This window comes from Watersipora subatra, chromosome 8, assembly GCF_963576615.1.
Source record: "Watersipora subatra chromosome 8, tzWatSuba1.1, whole genome shotgun sequence".
Lineage (NCBI taxonomy): Eukaryota > Metazoa > Bryozoa > Gymnolaemata > Cheilostomatida > Watersiporidae > Watersipora > Watersipora subatra.
The window spans coordinates 13,161,506-13,188,310 of record NC_088715.1 but is presented as its reverse complement, the minus strand read 5'-3'; the positions used below and the strand labels follow the sequence as shown (position 1 = coordinate 13,188,310).

Sequence of the window (26,805 nt, the reverse complement as noted above, 5' to 3'; positions counted from 1 at the left end):
TGTGTACTGATTATATACGTTATTAAGAGATATATGTTGCCTGCCATGGCGAGCTTAGCGTTAACCGTTATGATAAAAACAGATTCGCAAACATGATGAAATTTTAGCTAAAAGTTTGAAGTTGACTAAAATACATACCAAAACTTCCTTCAAGTATGTGTTTAGTAAACTAAATCCATTCAAGTTAGATTCAGCATTTATGTTACACGTCTGTGTCGAAGGTAAGAACTCTCCACGTATTACATTGTAACGTTGTATTATCTTGCAGATCACAACCACAGAATGCACTAATTCATTGCAGGTACCTATAGTTACTAAAGTTAACATATTATTTTGTTTTTAATTTTTAATGATGATTTTAACCAGGAGGTGAGTGCAGTAGATAATTACTATGGGTTTCTATTCCACTCTATGTACGTATATAGCTTACGAAACTGGCATGCTGATTTTCGCATGCACACAAACAAACTAAAATCATATAATTTTATACCAAGTAATTCTTCATTGTAACCGTAGCAAAGCAGACAACATTTAGCCATTACTTGCTAATTATTTTACATTTAAACACATTTACAGTTTTATTTTTCTTCCTAATTTATTTCAACGAAACACTTCTTTCAAGTTATGAAATTGAAAATTTTTTTTTTCATTTATTACAACCACACAAAACATTTCTCTCATAATATCTACGTAGTTTGAAAGTTAAAATGGCAAATGTTATATGTTAAATACAAATCAGTTTTTGTCCAAAAACTTTTTTATTAGCTATAACTGGACAGCCCGAACGACAGATGATAAACTTTGAGATTTAGATATATATATATATACATACTGTATAGATATACTGTATAGATATACAGTATAGATATAATACTGTATATATATACTGTATATATACAATATATCTATACTGTATATACATGTATATACTGTATATATTTACAGTATATATATATATATATACAGTATATCTATACAGTATATCTATACAGTATATCTATACAGTATATATATATATATTAGATATACAGTAAATATATATACTGTATATATACTGGATATAATACCCAAGTTATTATACAAGATATCATAGAACATAATATGAAAGGTGCAAGATAATATATGAGTAGGAAAGGACAACTTACAGAGGCATGAAAGTTATTCAACTATAACAAAATGACGATAAGCAATAATAATATTTTCATGGAATTTTAATGGCTAAAAGTAGGATACCAAAACCAAACATGAATTTAAAATTTACTAAAACAAAAGCATGCAGAAGTAGAATAAGTGTCTGAAATGAAACTTGATACCTGCAGCAGTACGTTTAAGTGCCAGTTAATATTTTTATTACAATGCATTTATTACCTTACAGCCTGAAGAGAAAGAAACATTACAACAAAATTTTCGCATAATCAAACGGTGCATTACAATATTGTAACAATTCTATAGTTCATAATGTATACTTAGAATCATGGGTTTTAAGAGTTTAACACAACTTTTAGGGTTTTAGTAAAATAAGTATTTCAAAATATTTACCGGTAAATAACTGATGAGCTGATGAACAAAGAAAGTTGTTTGCAAAATGTTTCAAAGGAAATTCAACATAAGTTTTCTCACCGAAGAAACATCAGCATACACTGATGGCCTGATTAACTGCATGAAATCAGTTTGCTCTCAAGAGTAAAAGAAGATTTGTTTAACTTTTGAATGCGATGAAAATCAATTATATAAAACCTTTGATACGTTAAAAGCAAACGAGTTTGAATTTTGTGTGGTGAACTTTTAGTAAGAGCTTTCCATAACACAGGCTTGCAGTTTATACATATAGAAATACATTTATTTACATGACTATAGCAATAGATATTTTTTGCACAAATGCAAGTGAAATGCGTTGAACTGCTGTTCCTATTCATTTCAAAATGCTGTATAACAATGCTTGAGACATGAAGGTAAGTAGACCATATGTTATCATCTTGGGAGTCAATATTCTTCCAGCAACCATGAATGCTGAGGTAAGATTGGAAACATAGCCAGCTTAGAAGCAGATTGAAGTTTCAACTCTCATTGATCACTACTAACAACTAACCTGTATGAGAATAACAGTGGACTATCGCCGTGCAATCTCTTCTGTTTTTCTAACCTTTCAAAGTGTTTCCTTGCATTCTTGATGTTCATTAGAGTGGCTGCTGATGCTAAAACCACCAAATCATAAATTACATAATATCTCCTAAAACTACCAACTCATACCTTACCAAGAAGATCCTAAAATTGTCCACAAACTATGCGTACAACAACTTGCTTCAGAAAAATGAAACCATAATACATAAAAGCTACGATTTTACGGCAATGAAACCAAACAAACCCAAGCAGTAAAGGCTATGGCTGTTACGTAAAAGATTAAAAAGTGTGGTAAAGAAGAAGCAACATTGGTTTAGAGACGAGTGTTAACTTTATTATGATGAACTTGGACGTTAATTTATTCGTCAGTGCAACTTTGATAAGCCTACAAGTTGCAGCATCTTTTCAGCTCAGACTATAGTGACGTTACCCAAGCCCTTTTGTTTTTATAATCAACTTGATTGACTTCCCTTATAGCTTTAAAGTTGCTGGCCTTGACCTTTATTGTGTTTAGACCAAAATAAAAGCTAAAAGATGCAGCATTTATAGCTTTTGTCAAAATGGGCTAATTCAGCGGGTTTATAGATACACTTTAGAGGAAAATGATCTTTTGCTTCTATCAAAAATGAAAAACCTTGAGACAAAATGACCAACACTTTTTTTTAAATTCAGGAAAGTAGCTTGTAAACTTTTTTAGCACATCAGGCAAACCATTCTACATATATTTTAAAAAAATTGATGAGAATACCTCGGTTTATCAGTTCGTACTAAAAGCAAGTTACAAACTAAATCTGAGGTTTTTACCTTTTTTATGGTGAACAGCGAAAACTCCCTTTCTTAGATTGTTGAAGCTACTGTGCAATTATTCATTACTATTACTCATTATTCATTATATTCACTATTATTCATTATTCATTACTACATTCAATTACTATTCACTAATTTCTTATATATTCAATCATTAAATACAAAAAAATATTTGAAAATTTCAAGAAGGTCAAAAAATGCATCGATTGAAGATGATGTTTTCAGACACATCAATGAAAAACAACTTGGGGTTTACTGCTTGGCTCCAGTTCAAATTTTGGCATGTGTGACCTTGGCATAAAACATCTGAGACATAACAAACCCTTAAGTCTAAATGTAATAAAGCAATTTTGGCTACTTATCCTAGTTTCAAACATGGACACCATAGTATACAAGTATGTATCGTGTATATGGAACAAAAGATGACAGCCATACAAACTTACATATAGTTGAGTCAGACATGATTACCATTATATATGTGTTAGATGTGAAGAGGTCAATAAATGCCGTGAACTCTCCATTTCTACAAAAAAAACACAATATTACATGTTAAGCAAGCCCTATGAAATCAGTTTAACAAACAGCAAATGATGCTCAAGGTTTATCCACCGGTGAGAAAGGATAGTTGGTGACTAAATCGGCTCCCCCATAAGCGCTCCAGCATAGATGAAGAGGGTGGATAGCAGCCCTGCAATACTAAAAATTAAACCTGACATAGCGTGAAAAAGCTTTTCTGACAATCAACAGCCTGCTAGCTACGTCGTCTCAATAAAAACACCCAACATAAAGCAATCCACTATTGAAACATGCCAAAAAGTCATACCTACAGGAAGTTCTTCGCCCTCACATGGCATGATACTCAGATACAAAAAGAGAGAGTAGAGAAAAGGAAAATAGGGGGAGAATGAGGTGGAGAAGGGGTAAAGAGGGAGAAAGAGGAGTGGGAGAGAGAGCGATGGGAGACAGAGGGGGAAGAGACAAAACAAGGGGGCAGAGAAATGTGAAGAGAGAGAAGGGAAGAGAGAGGGGAAGAAAGAGAGGGGAAAAGAGAGAGAGGGGAGAAGAGAGAGGAGAACTGAGACAGGATAAGAAAGAGAGGGGGAGAGAGAGGGGGAGAGAGAGGGGAAGAGAGAGAGAGAAGGGAAGAGAGAGAGAGAAGGGAAGAGAGAGAGAGAGAGAGAGAGAGAGAGAGAGAGAGAGAGAAGAGAAGAGAGAGAGACGGGAAGAGAGAAAGAGGGAAAGAGAGAGAGGGGAAGAGAGAGAGAGAGAGGAAGAGAGAGGGGGGATGAGAGATAGGGGAAGATTGAGAAAGGGGAAGAGAGAAGAGGGGAATAAAGAGAGAGAAAGAGAGAGAGGGGGAAGAGGGAGAGAGAGGGGAAGGGAGAGAGGGGAAGAGAGGGGAAGGGAGAGAGGGGAAGAGAGGGGAGAGACAGAGGGGAAAAGAGAGAGGGGGAGACAGAGGGGAGAAAAAGAGAGAGGGTGGAAAAAAAGGGAAGGGGGAAAAAAGGGAAGGAGAAAAAGAGAGACGGTAAAAAAGAGAGAGGGGAAAAAAGAGAAGGGGGAAAAAGAGAGGGGAGTGGGAGGGAGTGAGGAAAAGGGGGAGGGAAGGGAGAAGTTAAGAGGAAACGAGAAAATAACATGCTACACTCACCTGACTTCCATGCTTTGAAATGATGCAGCCAACATGCTGCAACTCAGTTTGAATTGTTTGATGATGTTGGAAATCTTCTCAAACCTATGGCTATCTCTGTGTTCCCGCAGAGTACAGTGTGATATTACCTGAAAATAACACCTCCAGATCGTAACCTCACAAACCAAACTCTCAGACCTTGCTTAGATGTTACTGTAAGATAGAGGTCAAATGCAATTTAATAACACTATTTTCTATCTTATGACATTCATTTAGTTTATACAAATGCTTAGAGTCAATTACGAGATCCGGTTAGTTTTCACCACACCACTGATACATCCGAGACATTTGGTTAGACTGTCACCATCTAATTGATTGTATAAAGATATTTTTGCCAGTGGAACAATAATTACGTGGCATGATGTTTATGGAGCCAGCTAAAGAAGTCAGCAATATTTTCCTCTTCATACAGTTATCATCGAATCTGTTATCTGACATGTTGGTTCTGGTTTGCCATTGACATTCTCCTGAGTCATTCAGTGTCTTTGTGTCTTGCAACCTCTATAAACATAAGTGTTTTCCTATTTAATTAATTGTTATTGTAGCAATATGATTCTGGGATTCCGATGGTTTTTATGTATGATATATATAAGAGCTGCATCTTAAGAATCCAGTGTGTGTGTGCAGAATACGAAGTGCTTGAGATGAATATATTACCAGATTACTAAGTTGAGATTCTAACACAATAAAGTTTTGCTGCAACCTGACAGTTTAATTATTCGATTCGAAGATTGATAGTAAAATAATTACGCCGCACACAACCATCACATTACCATCTTACTTTCTACCTTATTCTAATTCCTCTGCAACTAAAATCTTAGCAGCCATGTTGCAGCAACTTAAAGTCAGAGTATAGATATTTAAAAATAATTTAAATGTCAGCAGATACAGCTGGGGCATCTACTTCTAGTACAAATTAAGCAATACCACTTTTTTTTACCAAGCAGCTTCTAAAGTGGCCTTTAGTCTGGAATAGATAATGCCAGATGTTGCTAAAGCGGCGCCTCCACAGCAAATAACTTAAGATAAATGCATAAGTTATAATAATTATGTTTTAAACTAAACTTATGCACAGATTGTTACATAAATCAAAGAAACTTGGCCCATCCTAAAACTAAAAGAAACTTTGCTCAGCTATTACTACTTGCCAAATAAACTGTCTTACCAGCAATGTTTTGTCAACAAATAGGCTGTTATATGCTTTAATATATAATATAATGTAATATTTAACAATTGCCTACAGACATTCAATTTTTCCTCAACCTATGTATGGCTAGATTACTATTTATCCTGTAAGATACAAAACACCATTCATGCGGACTGGCAGGCACACCCAATGACAAAGTTAAATTTATTAATACAAGTTCAACTACCTAAATAACCAGAGTGAGTACAAACATTGCATACTAATTGCTAAGGTTGGTAATTACTTACCAAAAATGTGGCCTTTTCAAACAGCAGCACCTCGTCTGCTTCGAGAACTGAAGCGAATTGGCGGAGATTGCTCTCAAGCCTGCTCACGTTTGGAATGAGAAGGTAGACAATAGAAGACCAAGCTCGATAGAGCGTCTCATCCCCAATACTTGTAGCAAAACATTCACAACTCAATGGCTTGGAGAGTCGTTTGATATCGTTCTCACGCTCATGAAATATCTAAAACAAACGAGCTACTAAATGAAACTTTAAAAACCAAGTCAGAGCATTTTAAAGTTCTATAACATATTTCAAAAAAGTGCCAAATCATAAAAAATACTAGCACAGATTATCTTTTGAAAAAGATAGAATTAATCTTGAGACCGTAAGTTACGGAGTCGTGCTATTTCTATTGGCATTGGTAGTCATAAACAAAAGAATTTTTTTCGTACAAATTTTGTTTTCGTTATATGCCACAAAAACAAATAAAAATGAAAAGAAAGAATTCTTGAATTATTGAGTGATTTGAACAGGTATGTTTAAAATTTGGTAATCTAATAGTTTTGCAAAGGAGTCGGGATAGTGAATTGTAGTTAGTAGTAACAGAAAGTTCATGAACTAAAATATATGATGGTGGATGTAGTATGCTGGTGTCACAAAACAAAATGGAAACCGATGTTTGTCACATGTGTAGTACACTAAATACCAATACTATGGGTAGAGTTTATGCAGGATTTTGAAACCTGTAAGACAAATAGGGAAAACGATCAAATTTAGGATAAGGCAATATGTTCAGAGACTGCGATATGATAGATGGCAGTGCGGTAAGCTGGAATACGGGATCGATAGTGCACTACTTTTGTAGTAATACACAATTATTTGAATCGAATGTTCTAAAACAGCCTAAATAAGATAATCCAGCAGAAAACTTGTATGTAACATATGATCTTCACATTACAAGAAGGGATTGGCGCATGAAAAATGTTTAGATGTTAAATTGTATACAATCCTGCAAACCTAATTATACCTTTTAAATTCGTTACCAGGTATATCAACATCCCTGTTCTGTGATAGATATTATTACTATTATTGTTAAATATTAATGCTTGTACATACTATTTTGTTTTGTGTAGTAACCTTAAAGCCGAGAGCTGATATGAGTGTGAACTTTTGCCATCAATGCTTTTGAAGTTTTTATAAATAATTTTTCTACAGTTAAAAAATAAAAAACAGAAAAAATTTCAAGATCAGTTTTCAGGCTATCATTTTTGTGAGAGTTTTCAGAGAACAGAACTTAAAGTTGACTTGTAACAAAATTCACATTACAGTTATTAGCGTGAAGTATATTCAAAAGGCTCAAAACCAAACAGTTAATCGCAGCCATCACGAAAACGTAGAGTGGAATCTCTTTATTTCGGGGATGTACTCAAACATTGTGGTTATTATTTTGACAGGTGATGTTATCATGTGAAATAAAAGGCCAATCAAAGGCTCAATACAAAACAATTCGTAGTACTAGTTTATGACAAACACGTCGGGTTCTACCGGAAAGCCCGAATCAAATATAGATGCTCGCTACTTTCCAGTTTCGTTTCAGCTTGGTCTAATAATCTAGTCGTAATCTGATCATGTGACCCATAATTCCTGGCAAATGGCACAAAAATTTCTGCAGCATTTTTCGACTATCACAGGTGACCAGCAGGCTCGTCATATCTATTAGAGGATGATATACACTCTTTTGAGCTAAGGTTAAAATTTAAACGAATTTTTACGATAGATTTTGAGATATCAGTGCTCAAAGTGACAGCGTTACAACGATGACTACATAGACACGTGAGGACAATGAACATGGTTTTATTGAATGCGTGAAGTATATTTGTGAAAATATTTCGATGAATGAGGTTGCATGAAAGTGTAAACAGAAGCAGGTCATGTTCAACTACGTCCCGATTAAGACATTTTAGAGAGGGATTCCAACCTACAGCGTTTTTGTGATGGCTGCAAATAAATGTTCATTTTTGAGATTTTAAAAGTTTGTAATCACATTTCCACATATTGTGCACCTACAACACAGCAGAGTAAGACATGGTAAATATTTTGATACCAAATAACTGTAATGTGAATTTTGTTGCAAGTCAACCTTTAACTCAGTTGCAGTCCCACAAACAGCTAATTAAAGCAGTGTCCAAAGTCTACCTATGATGACCTTACCGATTAGGTTTTTAGATCACAACATACATTTCCGGCTACTATTTGGTTTTAATAGAATTGCAGTTCCATTAGTTGAAGTAAATTGGCCAGTAAAAGTTAAATGAAGACTGTTAACAAACTACTAAGGTCGTTACTATAATATGAGCAGAATCTGTCTGTCCGAAGCCATGCTAAGAGCGTTTGGAAAAAATTCACTAAACGGGAACTGAACCCATATCTTTGGTTTGGCGATCAAGCATGCTACCATTTGCATCACCCAACCATCTCGTTGCAGCAATGAATAATTGTATACATAGTTATTACACCTGAAGACCTTCACGGCAAACGGGACTGCAGGCCTGCTAGTCATACCTAATATATAAGTCAAGTTGGTTACTAGTTAGTTACTAGTTAAGTAAGAGTGTATTGTTATCAACACTGTTACAAACCTACTCATCGGCTTAACTTAAAATTCTGTTAGTTTACCTGGATGATAAAGTACAGCAATCCTTAGCTACTTCATGATTCATCTTTTGTGACTTTGGTACATTGTAAAGTAAAACATATTCATGAAAAGATAAAAGATTACCAAAATCGTATAAAAACAAAAGATTAAGAAAATCAAATATATAAATCTCTCTAATGCTCTGATCCATTCAGATCTTCTTGCAACCATGATTGAGCTAGAAGCCATCGCAGTTCACTAATTTCCTGTTCCGTTTGGTGACGTGTACAACTGCAATGAGCTGGTGACACCCTTTATTGTGTTTCTTAAATGCTCATTATTCTCTAAATTGTCCCTTGAACCTACGTAAAAAATGCTTACGATTAATTACAAAGTGACTTTATTAAATATTAGTATAGTAGTTTCCATTTCGTGGATTTTCAGTTACAGTGAGATAGCCCCGGTTCGGATTAACTGAGAAAAGTGAGGAACTACTGTAACAATAAAAATCTCTACCAATAATTACTCTACTAGCTTACATTCTTACATATCGTCTGTACAAATTTGAAATATGAGCATACAAGATGGCTCTCGAAGTGGTCGCTAGGTGGCAAAGTATGCAAGAGGTCGCCTTCGAGAACTCTGTCTTTCTTGTCAGATCAGTTTGAAAAAGTTTCAAAAAGGTCGGCTGAAAGCGAGGCAAAAACGAGGCCAAGAGAAGATAATAAAATATGAAAACGAAGACAAAATAAGAATTAAGTTTTGTGTAAGATTAAAAGTTATTTTCAAAAGTTTCTAAACTCATTCAAGTTAAATTTAAAGTTTATGTTATGTTACGTAGTGTCACAAAAGTTGAGCGTACTGAGGTTGAGTCAAGCCGTCAAGCCTTTCTTATACTGTCATTAACCACTTCCGTCTGTCTCAAAAGTAAGAACTTCATCCAGTACTGTACATAATAATGTGACATTTTATTGTGGACCATAACCACTTGATAGGAATAGTTTACTTTGTGAACATAGACAGTGAATTAAAACAACTAAAAACACGGTTTTCCATTGTAATATCCTTCTTTTAGGTGTTTTTCAAAAGTGGGAACAGATTAATTTGTATTTAGCTGCTTTATATAGGAAATACGGCTTTGGGATTCAAGAAAATTGACATACGAACTCAGTCCCAAAATGGATTAGCTCATATGCCAAGGTTTGACTGTAATTTCCAATTTATATTGCATGCAATAAAATATAAAATATCTCATTTACATAAAATAGGATAAGTCATCTAAGGCTACTAGTTTACCATGAATTTTCAAAAGCAAATCATCCTGATTTGACTAAATCATCAACTCATTCCTTCATTTTAAACCTTATCCATATGGTTTATAAAGTTTTCAACTTATAATCAAGCATTAAACTCGGTTCTTTAGAAGTCTGTCGCTTCAAATAAATCTATTGAACTCAGTTCCGCAGAAAAACCTTTATACCTGGTCACGCTGGTCTTCCTGAACCAGGTCCATCTTGTGTACTAGACAGAATATTCTGGCATCTTTGGAATGAGTAAGAAGGGCCTCCAGACAGCTTTGGTAGTAGTGCATATCTTTCTCGAGCTCGCGGCTTTCCACGTCAAACACATATATTAACACCTGTCAAAGGTTGGCTATATTGTAATTAGCTTGAAGGCCCATGCACACTATCGCTCAAATCGATGATTAGCTGCGCGATTGATCGCAACGATCGGCTGCTATGACAACATTTTGCGATGAGCGGCCAATGTAGTCGTTGCTAGCGCTGATGCGATGGACTTTTGATATGTTGACATTTGACACTGAGGATTGCGACTGTTAGCATCTTGATTGGCTGTTTGTTGACCGCATCGCATCCAATTCAACAATTGTAAAGATTGGTGTCCACAATGAAATACAGCCCTTAAGGATAGCCGACGGCTATCATATGGGCGGGGTTTAATGATGAAGCTCAGTTAGGATTGTGCTAGCCTGGGTTTCGGAGCAAACAACTCTCGCGGGGCGGTCGCGTTGCCTTGTTAGGTTTTGGAAAACACGACTCGCTGTTATCGTTTCATTAGCTCATTCAGTCAGTAGACCCGCGGTTCATAATAGCAAACCTTGAATTTCTACAATGTAGGGGTGATACCTAACCAAAATAATGGATCCATGCAAAATAAAACATTTCAAATTACCTACTTTTATTAATTTTAAAATTGGTAAAGGTCGTAATATATGCTTAAAGTTTAATATAATTTACCCAAAATTACCCGAACAACGGCCTATTTTTCTAGTTTTTGATTAATATGTTGCCACCCCTAATAGAAAATGACAAAGTCTTCCATCGTTCTCACATTATTTTACCTAGCCAATAAGATGAGACAGCAGGCAAAGCTGTGCAGCGTAGTTTTTATACGCAAAACCTAAATACAAAATCGAATTTGGGCTATTTTACGATTGTGACTATTAATATCACGAATGCTTGCGAATGGCAACTGACTGATCATAATGGTGACAAGATTGGAATACTATACTTATTTGACAACAAAATGAATTCAACAGACAAGTAAAATAACCACTAAAGTTCATAATATTTGTAAATTTACAGGGGGCTTTATTCAGCATATTTGTTTGTTCGGGTGCCGTGTTCGGGTTCATCCCAACAGAGCTCCATCATTAAACCCCGCCCATATGAGAGCCGTCGGCTACCCTTGGGGGCTGTATATCATTGGTGTCAATTCATATTCGACAAGCATGGTTATAAATTACATAATCAGATCATTAAAAGATAACAAAAAAGCTCACGATATCCGGAATGCAATTTCGTAATTTCTATTAGTTGTTGGTTAGCGATCACCTACAGCTAATTGCTCATAGTGTCTACACCTTATCATTGATGATGACGTCGAATCAGCTAATCGTTGCTGTCCATCGCACAGCTAAACATTGATTTGAGCGATAGTGTGTACGGGCCTTAACATGGATTTGCTAAGATTTTGTTTGTTCATTTCATCAATAGGTAAATGGAACAAAAAATTGAGGTAATAAACACATCACATGGTTGTCAACATAAGAGCGTATAATTAATTTCTAATAATGAACAATAAATATAACAACACAAAGGAGGTGATGACGAGGTTTATATGCAACGGTGAACCGGTCAAGGCAAGGCCCAGTTAGTCAATAGCAGAAAAAATAGACTCTCACTCCTGCTCTAGAGAATGAACTCTCAGACTATTTTTAAATTCGGAAATGGTCCTATATTAGTTAATATACATATTTAGATAGTTGCTTTCATAGCACGGATTCTTGGTACATTGTTTTTTGACGACTGGCAGTGGAGCTAGATGGTGGAATGGGCATTTTTATAAAACTTTGTCTCGTAATTTAAACAAGCACAGTGTTTTGAAAACAATCTTGAATTGCTATAAAAGCACGAAGCAAAGTACGATATTTATATAACCAAAAATTGTCAACAAGTTTTTTAAGGTATGAAAAAGTTCTTTAGTACGATATAGTAAACCTTTTTCACAAGTAATATGAACTAGCCTTTTTTGAAAGAGAAATAAAGGGTTTAAGTACACAGCTGGAGCATTTCTCTACACATCAACACAGTAAGTTAGTTTTGAGTTTACATAAGAATTGTAAATCAGTAGTAAAATATTCAAGAAGACACTTGGAACATCTAAACAATAACCCTGAAATAGGACGTAATTTTAATTTTTGATTAAAATTTCAATTTTAATTTTCCATATTTTTGTTGCATATTAGAGATAGGTCAAAACCTTTATGACAAAGATGCACAGGTGCTACCATAAAAATGACAAAGATGCACAGGTGCTACTATAAAAAACATTACTGATGGTATCATGCTGGAGATGCAGTGGTATTTCAATATTCATGATATCCAGGTATTGGCGGTTGTTGAGATGTTAAGAGGACCGATAAGTCCAAAATCTCGCTTAAAGATGAACTTACAAAAGGTTTTAGTAGATTTTATCAGAAAGTATCGATATTTTTCTATCATTTACGGTGTTTAAGGTGTCTTATGTTTGAGGTTGTCTGATTGCCAGGATGTTTCCAGATTAAAGTCGACAAAACTTGATCACGGGTAAAATAATTAGAAGGAACATGCTAAATTGATGTCGCTAGATATACTGCTGCCATGTTATTGATACCGAACTATTGTTAAGGTCAAGCGCCTTCCTTTAACTGGCTACTGCAATCCACCCCTGTTTCAGGCAGAGAAAGAGTGTATGAGTTCCAAGTGAATAAATTTGGATTTGACTGTAAGCGCCACAATCAATGTACAACAGATACATTCACAACTCCACTAGGAGCCTGGCCCATCTTGCCAAGTCACCCAATTTACTACCATATAAAAGGAAGGTGGATATGTACAAAAACAAGTAAAAGCATAGCACACGGTCAAAACTGAATACAATAATAATATAAAAAGAAGTATAAGTATGATTAAATAATTATTGGCGTCGCCGATTAAAAACGTACAGAGTAATAAGAAATAAGCATATACAACAGACAGGGGAGACGAATTACGATATTTAAAAGGACAAGACAGTATAAGGCATATAGGAGTAAATAAAGTAAATGCAATGTCCGCCACACTATTGTGTTCAAGTTGCAGCATTACGCGTTTTTATTCCGCTGATATCTTAGCTGACGTGACGTCATAATTGTACATTCATTTGAATCTGAATTTTTTTTAACCACAATGAAGTTTTGTCAATTTTAATCTTGAAACATCATGGCAGTCAGATCACCTCAAACATCAAAAACAATTGCAATAGATAGAAAAACATCGATAATTTTTGATGAAACCTTCTAAAATTTTATGTGAGTTCATCTTTAAATGAAAAGGGATCATAAAAAGAACATAAGACAGTAACAACATGACACGTATTAAATGCTAGTTTTGTTACAAATTTCGGGCTATTTGGCCTAAAATAACATGTGCCACTTTTGAATTTACTTTGAACATGAATGTCAACTTTCGATGAAAAGAGGTTAACTCTCTGAGACTTGTCCATGTTTCGCAGTGAATGCCCAATTCAGAGAGCTAACTTTAAAATGCACACAGCGCTGAGATGGCTGTGATTGACTCACAACGGTTTAAAAGAACAAATAAACCGACACTGTTAGAGATAAGCAAGTTACCTCTACGTGTTTGAATATGCTATCTCTTTGGCTCACAAAGTATTGCTCCATAAAGGCCTCCCGTCTGAAATAACAGAACAAGGTAGTACGGAAGTGAACGGCTATGTAAGTTACTGATACAAATGACTAGCGAGTAGGTTTAGACTATCGTACACAATTGATGTGAAATAAAAAGCAGTCTACAATCAAAACGTCTAGTAATACCCTGCGAATAAAATTTACATTATTTTATATACTGAGATAGCAAAACTGAAATAAAAAACAAGTTCAAAAAGTGAGTGACAAGTTAGCAACTACTTCACTGCTGCCTCCGACAAAAGGAATTTCATGAACACTCGTTAATATGATTGCTTATCTATATAAATTTAAGTGATTGTTTGTTGGTCTGTCAAATATCCAGTTATAGTGATAAAATACACACTTACAGCGGTTGATAGTGTTACGAACCAAAAATTGCTTCGCACTGGAATTAAACTGGTTTTGCAGACAGGTGTGCTAACCAATGCACCATATGACCAATATGACCTATGGAATAATTGTGAACATACTTATTACACCAGCCAATTTTTAATGACGCATTGGACTACCAGTGTGCTAGAAAAAATACAGGGCCAGACTTCCTCAAAATGCTATAAATATATTAGCCTAATGGCCGGCATTGCCAGCAATAAGTCTTTGGAAAGAAAATTGGTTTTTATTTAACATATACAACATTTACCATTTTAACTTCTCAACCTCATATCTTGAGAAAAGTGTTCTGTGCAGTTTAAAGAAGTTAAGAAAAAAATATTGCTGAATGCCAATAAAAATGCTGATACAATACAACATAATGCTAATAACAATGCTGATGCAATACAACATAATGCTAATAACAATGCTAATACAATACAACATAATGCTAATAACAATGCTGATACAATACAACATAATGCTAATAACAATGCTGATACAATACAACATAATGCTAATAACAATGCTAATACAATACAACATAATGGTAATAACAATGCTGATACAATACAACATAATGCTAATAACAATGCTGATGCAATACAACATAATGCTAATAACAATGCTGATGCAATACAACATAATGGTAATTACAATGCTAATACAATACAACATAATGCTGATAACAATGCTGATACAATACAACATAATGCTAATAACAATGCTAATACAATACAACATAATGGTAATAACAATGCTGATGCAATACAACATAATGCTAATAACAATGCTAATACAATACAACATAATGCTAATAACAATGCTGATACAATACAACATAATGCTAATAACAATGCTAATACAATACAACATAATGCTAACAACAATGCTAATGCAATACAACATAATGCTAATAACAATGCTGATGCAATACAACATAATGGTTATAACATCGCTGATGCAATACAACATAATGCTAATAACAATGCTAATGCGATACAACATAATGCTAATAACAATGCTAATGCGATACAACATAATGGTAATAACAATGCTGATACAATACAACATAATGCTAATAACAATGCTGATACAATACAACATAATGCTAATAACAATGCTAATGCGATACAACATAATGCTAATAACAATGCTAATGCGATACAACATAATGGTAATAACAATGCTGATACAATACAACATAATGCTAATAACAATGCTGATGCAATACAACATAATGCTAATAACAATGCTGATACAATACAACATAATGCTAATAACAATGCTGATGCAATACAACATAATGGTAATAACAATGCTGATGTAATACAACATAATGGTAATAACAATGCTGATACAATACAACATAATGCTAATAACAATGCTGATACAATACAACATAATGGTTATAACATCGCTGATGCAATACAACATAATGCTAATAACAATGCTAATGCGATACAACATAATGCTAATAACAATGCTAATGCGATACAACATAATGCTAATAACAATGCTGATACAATAAAAGATAATGCTAATAACAATGATAATACAATAAAACATAATGCTAACAACAATGCTGATGCAATACAACATAATGCTAATAACAATGCTGATGCAATACAACATAATGGTTATAACATCGCTGATGCAATACAACATAATGCTAATAACAATGCTAATGCGATACAACATAATGCTAATAACAATGCTAATGCGATACAACATAATGCTAATAACAATGCTGATACAATAAAAGATAATGCTAATAACAATGATAATACAATACAACATAATGCTAACAACAATGCTGATGCAATACAACATAATGCTAATAACAATGCTGATGCAATACAACATAATGGTTATAACATTGCTGATGCAATACAACATAATGCTAATAACAATGCTGATACAATACAACATAATGCTAATAACAATGCTAATACAATACAACATAATGCTAACAACAATGCTAATGCAATACAACATAATGCTAATAACAATGCTAATGCGATACAACATAATGCTAATAACAATGCTGATGTAATACAACATAATGCTAATAACAATGCTGATACAATACAACATAATGGTAATAACAATGCTGATGCAATACAACATAATGCTAATAACAATGCTGATACAATACAACATAATGCTAATAACAATGCTAATACAATACAACATAATGCTAACAACAATGCTAATGCAATACAACATAATGCTAATAACAATGCTGATGCAATACAACATAATGGTTATAACATCGCTGATGCAATACAACATAATGCTAATAACAATGCTAATGCGATACAACATAATGCTAATAACAATGCTAATGCGATACAACATAATGGTAATAACAATGCTGATACAATACAACATAATGCTAATAACAATGCTGATGCAATACAACATAATGGTAATAACAATGCTGATGTAATACAACATAATGGTTATAACATCGCTGATGCAATACAACATAATGCTAATAACAATGCTAATGCGATACAACATAATGCTAATAACAATGCTGATACAATAAAAGATAATGCTAATAACAATGATAATACAATACAACATAATGCTAACAACAATGCTGATGCAATACAACATAATGCTAATAACAATGCTGATGCAATACAACATAATGGTTATAACATTGCTGATGCAATACAACATAATGGTTATAACATCGCTGATGCAATACAACATAATGGTAATAACAATGCTGATGTAAAACAACATAATGCTAATAACAATGCTGATGCAATACAACATAATGGTAATAACAATGCTGATACAATACAACATAATGGTAATAACAATGCTGATGTAATACAACATAATGCTAATAACAATGCTGATGCAATACAACATAATGGTTATAACATCGCTGATGCAATACAACATAATGCTAATAACAATGCTAATGCGATACAACATAATGCTAATAACAATGCTGATACAATAAAAGATAATGCTAATAACAATGATAATACAATACAACATAATGCTAACAACAATGCTGATGCAATACAACATAATGCTAATAACAATGCTGATGCAATACAACATAATGGTTATAACATTGCTGATGCAATACAACATAATGGTTATAACATCGCTGATGCAATACAACATAATGCTAATAAAAAGGCTGATGCAATACAACATAATGCTAATAACAATGCTGATGCAATACAACATAATGCTAATAACAATGCTAATACAATACAACATAATGCTAACAACAATGCTGATGCAATACAACATAATGCTAATAACAATGCTGATGCAATACAACATAATGGTTATAACATTGCTGATGCAATACAACATAATGGTTATAACAATGCTGATGCAATACAACATAATGCTAATAACAATGCTGATGCAATACAACATAATGGTAATAACAATGCTGATGTAAAACAACATAATGCTAATAACAATGCTGATGCAATACAACATAATGGTTATAACATCGCTGATGCAATACAACATAATGCTAATAACAATGCTAATGCGATACAACATAATGCTAATAACAATGCTGATACAATAAAAGATAATGCTAATAACAATGATAATACAATACAACATAATGCTAACAACAATGCTGATGCAATACAACATAATGGTTATAACATCGCTGATGCAATACAACATAATGCTAATAACAATGCTAATGCGATACAACATAATGCTAATAACAATGCTGATACAATAAAAGATAATGCTAATAACAATGATAATACAATACAACATAATGCTAACAACAATGCTGATGCAATACAACATAATGCTAATAACAATGCTGATGCAATACAACATAATGGTTATAACATTGCTGATGCAATACAACATAATGCTAATAACAATGCCAATGCGATACAACATAATGCTAATAACAATGCTGATACAATAAAAGATAATGCTAATAACAATGATAATACAATACAACATAATGCTAACAACAATGCTGATGCAATACAACATAATGCTAATAACAATGCTGATGCAATACAACATAATGGTTATAACATTGCTGATGCAATACAACATAATGGTTATAACATCGCTGATGCAATACAACATAATGCTAATAAAAAGGCTGATGCAATACAACATAATGCTAATAACAATGCTGATGCAATACAACATAATGCTAATAACAATGCTAATACAATACAACATAATGCTAACAACAATGCTGATGCAATACAACATAATGCTAATAACAATGCTGATGCAATGCAACATAATGGTTATAACATTGCTGATGCAATACAACATAATGGTTATAACAATGCTGATGCAATACAACATAATGCTAATAACAATGCTGATGCAATACAACATAATGCTAATAACAATGCTGATGCAATACAACATAATGGTTATAACATTGCTGATGCAATACAACATAATGGTTATAACATCGCTGATGCAATACAACATAATGCTAATAACAATGCTGATACAATACAACATAATGCTAATAACAATGCTAATGCGATACAACATAATGCTAATAACAATGCTGATACAATAAAAGATAATGCTAATAACAATGATAATACAATACAACATAATGCTAACAACAATGCTGATGCAATACAACATAATGCTAATAACAATGCTGATGCAATACAACATAATGGTTATAACATTGCTGATGCAATACAACATAATGGTTATAACAATGCTGATGCAATACAACATAATGCTAATAACAATGCTGATGCAATACAACATAATGCTAATAACAATGCTGATGCAATACAACATAATGGTAATAACAATGCTGATGTAATACAACATAATGGTAATAACAATGCTGATACAATACAACATAATGCTAATAACAATGCTGATCCAATACAACATAATGGTAATAACAATGCTGATACAATACAACATAATGCTAATAACAATGCTGATGCAATACAACATAATGCTAATAACAATGCTGATACAATACAACATAATGCTAATAACAATGCTGATGCAATACAACATAATGGTAATAACAATGCTGATACAATACAACATAATGCTAATAACAATGCTGATGCAATACAACATAATGCTAATAACAATGCTGATACAATACAACATAATGGTAAAAAATGCTGATACAATACAACATAATGCTAATAACAATGCTGATACAATACAACATAATGCTAATAACAATGCTAATACAATATAACATAATGCTAATAACAATGCTGATGCAATACAACATAATGGTAATAACAATGCTGATGCAATACAACATAATGCTAATAACAATGCTGATGCAATACAACATAATGCTAATAACAATGCTGATACAATACAACATAATGGTAAAAAATGCTGATACAATACAACATAATGCTTATAACAATGCTGATTTAATACAACATAATGCTTATAACAATGCTGATTTAATACAACATAATGCTAAAAACAATGCTGATGTAATACAACATAATGGTGAAAAATGCTGATGCAATATAACATTTTGCTAATAACAATGCTGATACAATACAGCATAATGCTAATACAAATGCTAATACTGACTTTATGATCTGACCATAATTTCACCTTTCAATTTACTTTGAGAAAGAATTTGGACTTGTCTTCCCTTGGTTTGCTCACATTTAATAACACGCATAACACTTGCTATAATTAGATATTATGCAGCTTTTGCTTGGCAATATTAAAAAATATATTTTTAGTAATATTTGGCATTAAGGATATCATTCGTTTTATAGAACTAACAAGTATATAAAAGGTGTCTGTTACATTTGTATTTCATAAACTGGATAGCAACAAGTAAGTCCTAGCCTGTGAGCACTAGCTCTGAGTAACAAGATCTAATGAATAACAATGACTACTAGACAACGGCTGCTCTTTATATCTGCTATGTTTTCTCTATTTGCTCCACTCTCTAGAGTTTTATAAATTTCTCACATACATAATAGCATATGATTGATATATATTATTATTGACACCATGAAGACTTCTGAGTGAACCGATTACAGTTAGACCTCAACACGCTTGCATACCACATTCTGATACTGACCTGGTATGTTAGCTCTCTGGTATCTCAACTCAATTTGTACTGTGTAAAATATTAAAATGTTAATTTATTGAAATTATTATATTTTATAATTACAATTATTATGAATTTATGTACTGAAATAAATTTGTTTCCACCCACTAAACAAAAACCAAGTGTAACGGAAAATTAAAAAGGAAAAGTGTGTTTTTAATTGTTTTATATCACTACCTACACTCACAAAGTAACAAATACCTATCTAGCGGTTATGATATGTAATAAAATGCAAACATATTATGTACAGTACTGAGCAGAGCTCCTACCTTCAGGACAGGCTGTAGGGGCTATTAGTGGTGTGAAAGAGACTTGATGGAAACATGTTTGGTAGGCCACACTTTTGTTACTCTTCGTTACATAACAAACTTTAAAATTCTAATTAAATCAACGAATCTTACTACACACACACGCACACACGCACGCACGCAAGCACGCACACACACACACTACACTAAGTTTCCATCTTACGTTACACAAAACGTAATTTAAAATTTTCTTTAATGTTTTGTTTTTCTCTTTTCATTTTCGTGCTTGGTCACTACTACTACGTGAGTTGTAAAAAGTTCTGGCGTTTCATAAACAACAGGCATACCCCAAGGACTTGCCTTTTTTGCCTTACTTTTGACTTCCTTTCGGCTTCAATTTTACCCAGCCTTTTTAGAAGTTTTTCAAACAGACCTAATAAAAAACCTGAATGATGCTATCTTTACACGTGGCTTCTCCCTTGATAAGTGGTCAACTAGTAACCACATGGAGAACTGTTTCATATGCTTGTATTTCACATTTGCATCCGTATCTATTAGCAAATCTTCGTTCAGAATTGTTGTCATATCTAAATAATCTCGTATGTTAGGCACTCATATGACAAGGTTTAACTGTAGCATTACATATAAGTAAACTATAAAACAACCCTTTAATTATTTATATTTGAATATTGGCATGATGCCAGAAGACAAAAATTAGAAAACAACCAGCGAATAAGTTTAGGAAACTTCAGGTTTTTAATTAAATTCAAACCAAATTTTATGTGTTCAATGAGTGGAGATTTCCTTACAACCTATATTAGGTTGCTAATTACATAAACCCTTTAGATATTGTAAAACACTCACACATCCAACGTCTACCTGTGTAGTCTTGTCACTTTCTGCATGGCTAGTCACCCTCTGCTTGCTCAGCCACTGTCTCCTTTACTAGCCATCTTGTTCATGTCCAGCCACTAGTTCAGTCTGTTTCCCCTCTTACTGACATACCTAACCACCTTCTACCGAATTATTTGCAGTGTTAAACACCAATTTAGACAATCTATTTCTATAGATTGTACATAGCCTTACCATCAAGCCAAAGGATTAAACATTGAGTATCCAATTAGCAGCCATTGGGCCAGGCTACACTCTCAAAGATATTGCATAATGAACTTCAAAGGATAGAGAGCTGCAGTCAGGACACACTAATGCTAATAAGCAAAGCTTTGCACCAAAGAAGCATTTAAAAAAGGAGAATTGGCTTTTTTGGCTAAATTAGCCAATTTTATTGAAGGCCCTGACATCTCAACTGGATCTGCCACAACAAATGTGAGTTTACAATCCTCCGCACAGTGCTATAAATGAAGATGTTAGTGCTTTTAATGACATGTGTCACCAACATCAGCACTCTAATTCTTTGCTAACTAGTAAATAATTTGCTAGTTAGCAAAGAATTACCACATTTTTTTAACAACTTTCTTTTAGAAATATATACCAAGAAAGAGTACAGTTTAGCTTTAAAAACATTCAGAGAACCAATCTGAAAAGAGACAATAATTGATGAGGCATCTGGGTAATGAGATTGAACTAAAATAAGACATTGTGTTAGACAGCAAACTCTGTAAGATGTTATACTTACCATTAACCTGGCAGTCTAGCGGGCCATGAGAAATCTTCAAATATAATAATAATCTACAACAAATGATTAGCATATACAATTGTGTCAGAGTTGGACAACCCAGGTTGTCGGTTCAAATATCTAACGAGTCACTCTTTTTCCAATATCCAACCACGGCTTTAGACATATACAGCTTTTATTACAGTAATAAAGATAATAGAAAATATTCAGTGCACGAGGAGTTGCTCTCACATGACTGTTCATGATTGAATTGTTTTTATTTTTTACTACACAAAAGACTTGAAGTTTACAGAATATCTTGAAGTGTACCAATTTCCCTTGGATGAACAGTGCTTGGATAGTTAAGAGTTACCCGCCGACATCAAAAAATTGTAAAAATTGCCTATTAGTTTTGAGTAGATATAATACAGGCTCATTTGCAATTATATGACTTACATAGCTTACTTACAGCTCAGCATTAAAAAGCTGAACTGAAGAACTGGCAGATGGTACCAATCACTTGACATCTCTAACAGGTGCTACCCATCACTTGACATCTCTAACAGGTGCTACCCATCACTTGACATCTCTAACAGGTGCTACCCATCACTTGACATCTCTAACAGGTGCTACCCATCAGTTGACATCTCTAACAGGTGCTACCCATCACTTGACGTCTCTAACAGGTGCTACCCATCACTTGACATCTCTAACAGGTGCTACCCATCACTTGACATCTCTAACAGGTGTAAAAACTAGAGCAAACATATATATACCGTGATGTCATGATGAAAGCCCTGAGGGGTAGAATGGTTAAACCTACTTAAAGAATAGAGAAAGCATAATATTATTATGCTTTATTATTTATTTTGAGGTGTTGACCGATATTCTAAAAAAGAATCAAGGAGATTGACCAACCAGAAGCTGAGATATAGCTAGCCAAACACAGGTCTACCAAAAAACATAAGTGTTTTGGTAATCATCAATATATGACGAATGAAATCGATTTGTGTGCCATTGGTCAATTAAGCCAACTAATGAGCTCTCCTATAACAATCACGGTGTTTGAATTGGTTTAATCCCTGGAAGTATAGAACAATCAAATTGGGCCTAACAATCATTGCTCTGAGAATTCCGAACCAGTCCCTCTGACGTGTAGAGTAGTTTTAGCATAAAATAATTACACGCATCTATTACTTCGCAACATTTCGCTATCTTGCTAGTTCAGCTCAGTTTTGTTGTTCTCCTACTTAGCTTCCCTATTCAGACTCATCTTTAGCATTGTTACGATTTTTTTAACTATAGCTAATAAATGGAATCAATTAAATCAATCATCAATCTCGGTTATCATTTGGAATTTTCTACAAATTATATTAGTTGCATCATTTATTCTATACGCAGTTATATTATTATTTTATTATTTTGTATAATGTGCATTATGATTATTATATTAATCATGAAAAAATAATCATAGATAAGATAATAGATCAATGGAAAAATCAAATCAAAAGTTATCGTTTTCTTTTCTTACAGCAAGAGCAGCACGATCAAGTTAGTCTTTTTAAGACTATGGCTGTAGTGAACTTACAGTCTGTTAATAGTGACGATAATCATGAAAATCAACTGAATGCTGCAGTAGATACACAGTAGAAAAATGATGAATGAACAAAAAGTCACATTCCCATTTCTTATTCTGAACAGATGATCTTCGGAGCATATCCGTGGAGATCGAGTTAAAATTTGAAGCACAATAGTCAAAATCTGCTCTTCTGTTTTGAAAAATCATGGCGAGGGGTTGTGGGCAAATGCCTTTACCACACAATATTTGGTTGATTTTCTTGAGAAAGCAGAGCTAGTCTGTAAATTATTTTACTATCGCGAGAAGCGTTTTACATCTCGTAGCCAAAACAATCATTATACGTAACAGCGGTAAGGGTGCGCAACTCCGGCACATGAACATTAAGTCAATTTCATATGTCACAGTTCTCGGAATTTTCGAAGGGTTTTCCTCTGATTCTTTAGTAGGTAGACCTGTGTTTGGCTGGTTATATCTCAGCTTCTAGTGGGTCAATCTCCTTGATTCTTTTTAGAACAGCAGTCAACACCTCAAGATAACTAATAAAGCATAATAATATTATGCTTTCTCTATTCTTTAAAGATATCTCACATGTAACATCGTTAACCAATGTCTATGGCACTGTCCTTTATTGATTTTCCAGTAGTTACATTAACTACTTGCTCACACCTGCTTATAACCCTTGCGAAATACTCGATGTTATAAATAATATAACAAATAACAATTCTTTTTAATAACAAAAATATTATTCAAAATAATATAATTGTCATAATAATTATCTGCGTAGTTATTCCAAAAGGCTACAAAACAAATGATTTGCGCATGATAGTATGGCAGTTGGTGAACCCAGATGCCGTGGGTTCGAATCTAGGCCGATGCAATCTTTGTTTCCACTATCTAACCACAGTTTTGATTAGAGTAAAGATTTAGCATGATATGAAGTACATGTATTCATTTTCAAAAATACCATTCATGATAGAGTTGGCTACATTTATTTCTACAACAAATATTTCATGTCCCTGAGTAAGTTTACAAAGTACCCATTTTTCCCAAATCTGCAAAAAAACTGCAAGATTTTACATCGCATTAATTTCCTTCTAATTTATTTAATGCTGTTACCAAATTTTGAGTTGCTGCCCTTGCTTTGATGTTCTTTTTAAAACAAACTTGATCGATTCAAATGGTTTTGCCTGGTTCCTGAACACCACTTTATTAAACATGTTTCGTTTCCGTGGCAACCAGTTTAATTTATAGGAAGCAACAATGTCAGCATGCCATATATTAAATAAATAAATATAGCGATATTAATGTATTTTATTGTTGGGAGTTGCTGGCTGGCATAGGACAAATTAAAAAAAGTGTTTTACTATCTATATATATGAAATGTTTGTCTTTTTGACTTCTTGTTAAACCCTGTGTTCAGTTATGGCAGCTATAATCTAGCAATGAAAAATCTGCATCGCGCTGGATTACATCTTGGCATCTTACACTCAAAGCGCTTGTTTTAGGTTAAGAACTAGCACTGTTGACCGTTACGCGTAATGATTGTTATTCTGGCCCAAAACTCGCGTATTGTTTTAGTAAAGATTTCAATAAAGATCAAGCTTTCCAGGAAAGTTACTCAAATTCACTAGGTAACTATTTTTTCACCCGTTGCAATGGCGGGCCTCAGCTAGTTAACTATAAATACAGCTAATACAAGTTCATGTACAAGTATATAGATTTCATATATAGACCAATATTTGATGAAAAACAGTGTAAAATAAGAAACGCCTCAAAAGTTGCTGAAAAAAGCTTAACAATGTTTAATGTGTCTGCTGCAGACATTGGCAGGTTTTTGTAAATAGCCTTAGGTAAACGATGAGGCAAATCCAAAAAGACTTACAATTAATGTGGAAAAAACCATTTCCTACTTTGTTCGAGACAGACCATACAAAACTCCTCATAATGCATCATAAATCTAAAGTTATAAAAAAAGACAACTCAGAAAATATAGGCTCTAAAAATGTATCCATAAAATTATTTCTTTTAAGATTTCAATAGATTACTTTGACAACAAAGGGCAGGTGATTAAAAAATCATTTAACGCAAGCAAAAAAACTTTGACATTGGATGGTGATTCGAGGGAAACACAAAGGTGTAGAGGATTCAAAGAAAGTGTCCCATGTTTTGAATAGAATATGATATTTGAGTTGCTAAAAATGAAGGTGGTACTACCCTGTATGATGCAAGTTCCCTTAAAGTGTGGCCAAAACCCCAAGTTACTACTGCTTTTTTAACACCTTAGAAAAACTTTTACATAGTAAACAAGTTAAAAAGCAGGTTTTACTTACACATTTTGGCGCTAATAAAATTAAACATTTTAGTGAGCACTCCTGGGCGATTAATTTGGTAACCTGCAGAAACCTACACACAAAAGATTTAATAATAAGCCAAAGAGCAAACTTCAAGGAATAGTCATAGTGACAGCAAAATAATAATTTTATTAGTATTTTTTATTGCTACAATAAATGGCTATTATAAACAGTTTAACTAGAAACAACTTAAGCAGCATCAAGTTTATCAGGGGTGTAGATTGACTTGTTATAAATATAAAAAGGGTGTCAGCTAAATATGATCAGTACACTTTGAACTAGCATCAAAACTACTTTTACTAATTTTATGATCTGACAATAATTTCCCCTTTCAATTTACTTCGAGAAAGAAATTTGACTTGTCTTCCCCTGGTTTGCTCACATTTGATAACACACGTAACATTTGCTAAAATTAGCAATTATGCAGCTTTTGCTTGGCAATATTAAAAAGAATATTTTTAGTAATATTTGACATTAAGGATACCATTCGTTTTATAGAACTAACAAGTATAAAAAAGAGGGTCTGTTACATTTGTATTTCATAAAATATGCTGATATAAATTATCACTGGATAGCAACAAGTCCTAGCCTGTGAGCACTGGCTCTGA

The 26,805-nt window shown here is 33.5% G+C and overlaps 1 protein-coding gene across 1 annotated transcript; it reads right to left on the bottom strand.

Annotated features, from left to right (window-relative positions):
- Positions 1-2,064: 2,064 nt before the first annotated feature.
- On the bottom strand, positions 2,065-13,898 carry LOC137401834 (ras-related GTP-binding protein A-like). The gene is made up of 6 exons (XM_068088306.1): positions 13,840-13,898; positions 10,147-10,305; positions 6,053-6,271; positions 4,580-4,707; positions 3,372-3,451; positions 2,065-2,195 (listed from the first exon to the last, which is right to left on the bottom strand). The coding sequence occupies exons 1-6, from the start codon at positions 13,888-13,890 to the stop codon at positions 2,065-2,067; spliced, it is 768 nt and encodes a 255-aa protein (XP_067944407.1). The 5' UTR covers positions 13,891-13,898.
- Between the last annotated feature and the right edge of the window lie 12,907 nt (positions 13,899-26,805).

Excerpts from the sequence above, each read along its gene's own strand:
- LOC137401834 (XM_068088306.1), bottom strand. The coding sequence starts at position 13,890 with ATGGAGCAATACTTTGTGAGCCAAAGAGATAGCATATTCAAACACGTA. Across the intron at positions 10,306-13,839 it reads GCATATTCAAACACGTAGAG|GTGTTAATATATGTGTTTGA; the intron begins GTAACTTGCTTA and ends AACCTTTGACAG. Across the intron at positions 6,272-10,146 it reads AGGAAGACCAGCGTGACCAG|ATATTTCATGAGCGTGAGAA; the intron begins GTATAAAGGTTT and ends CGTTTGTTTTAG.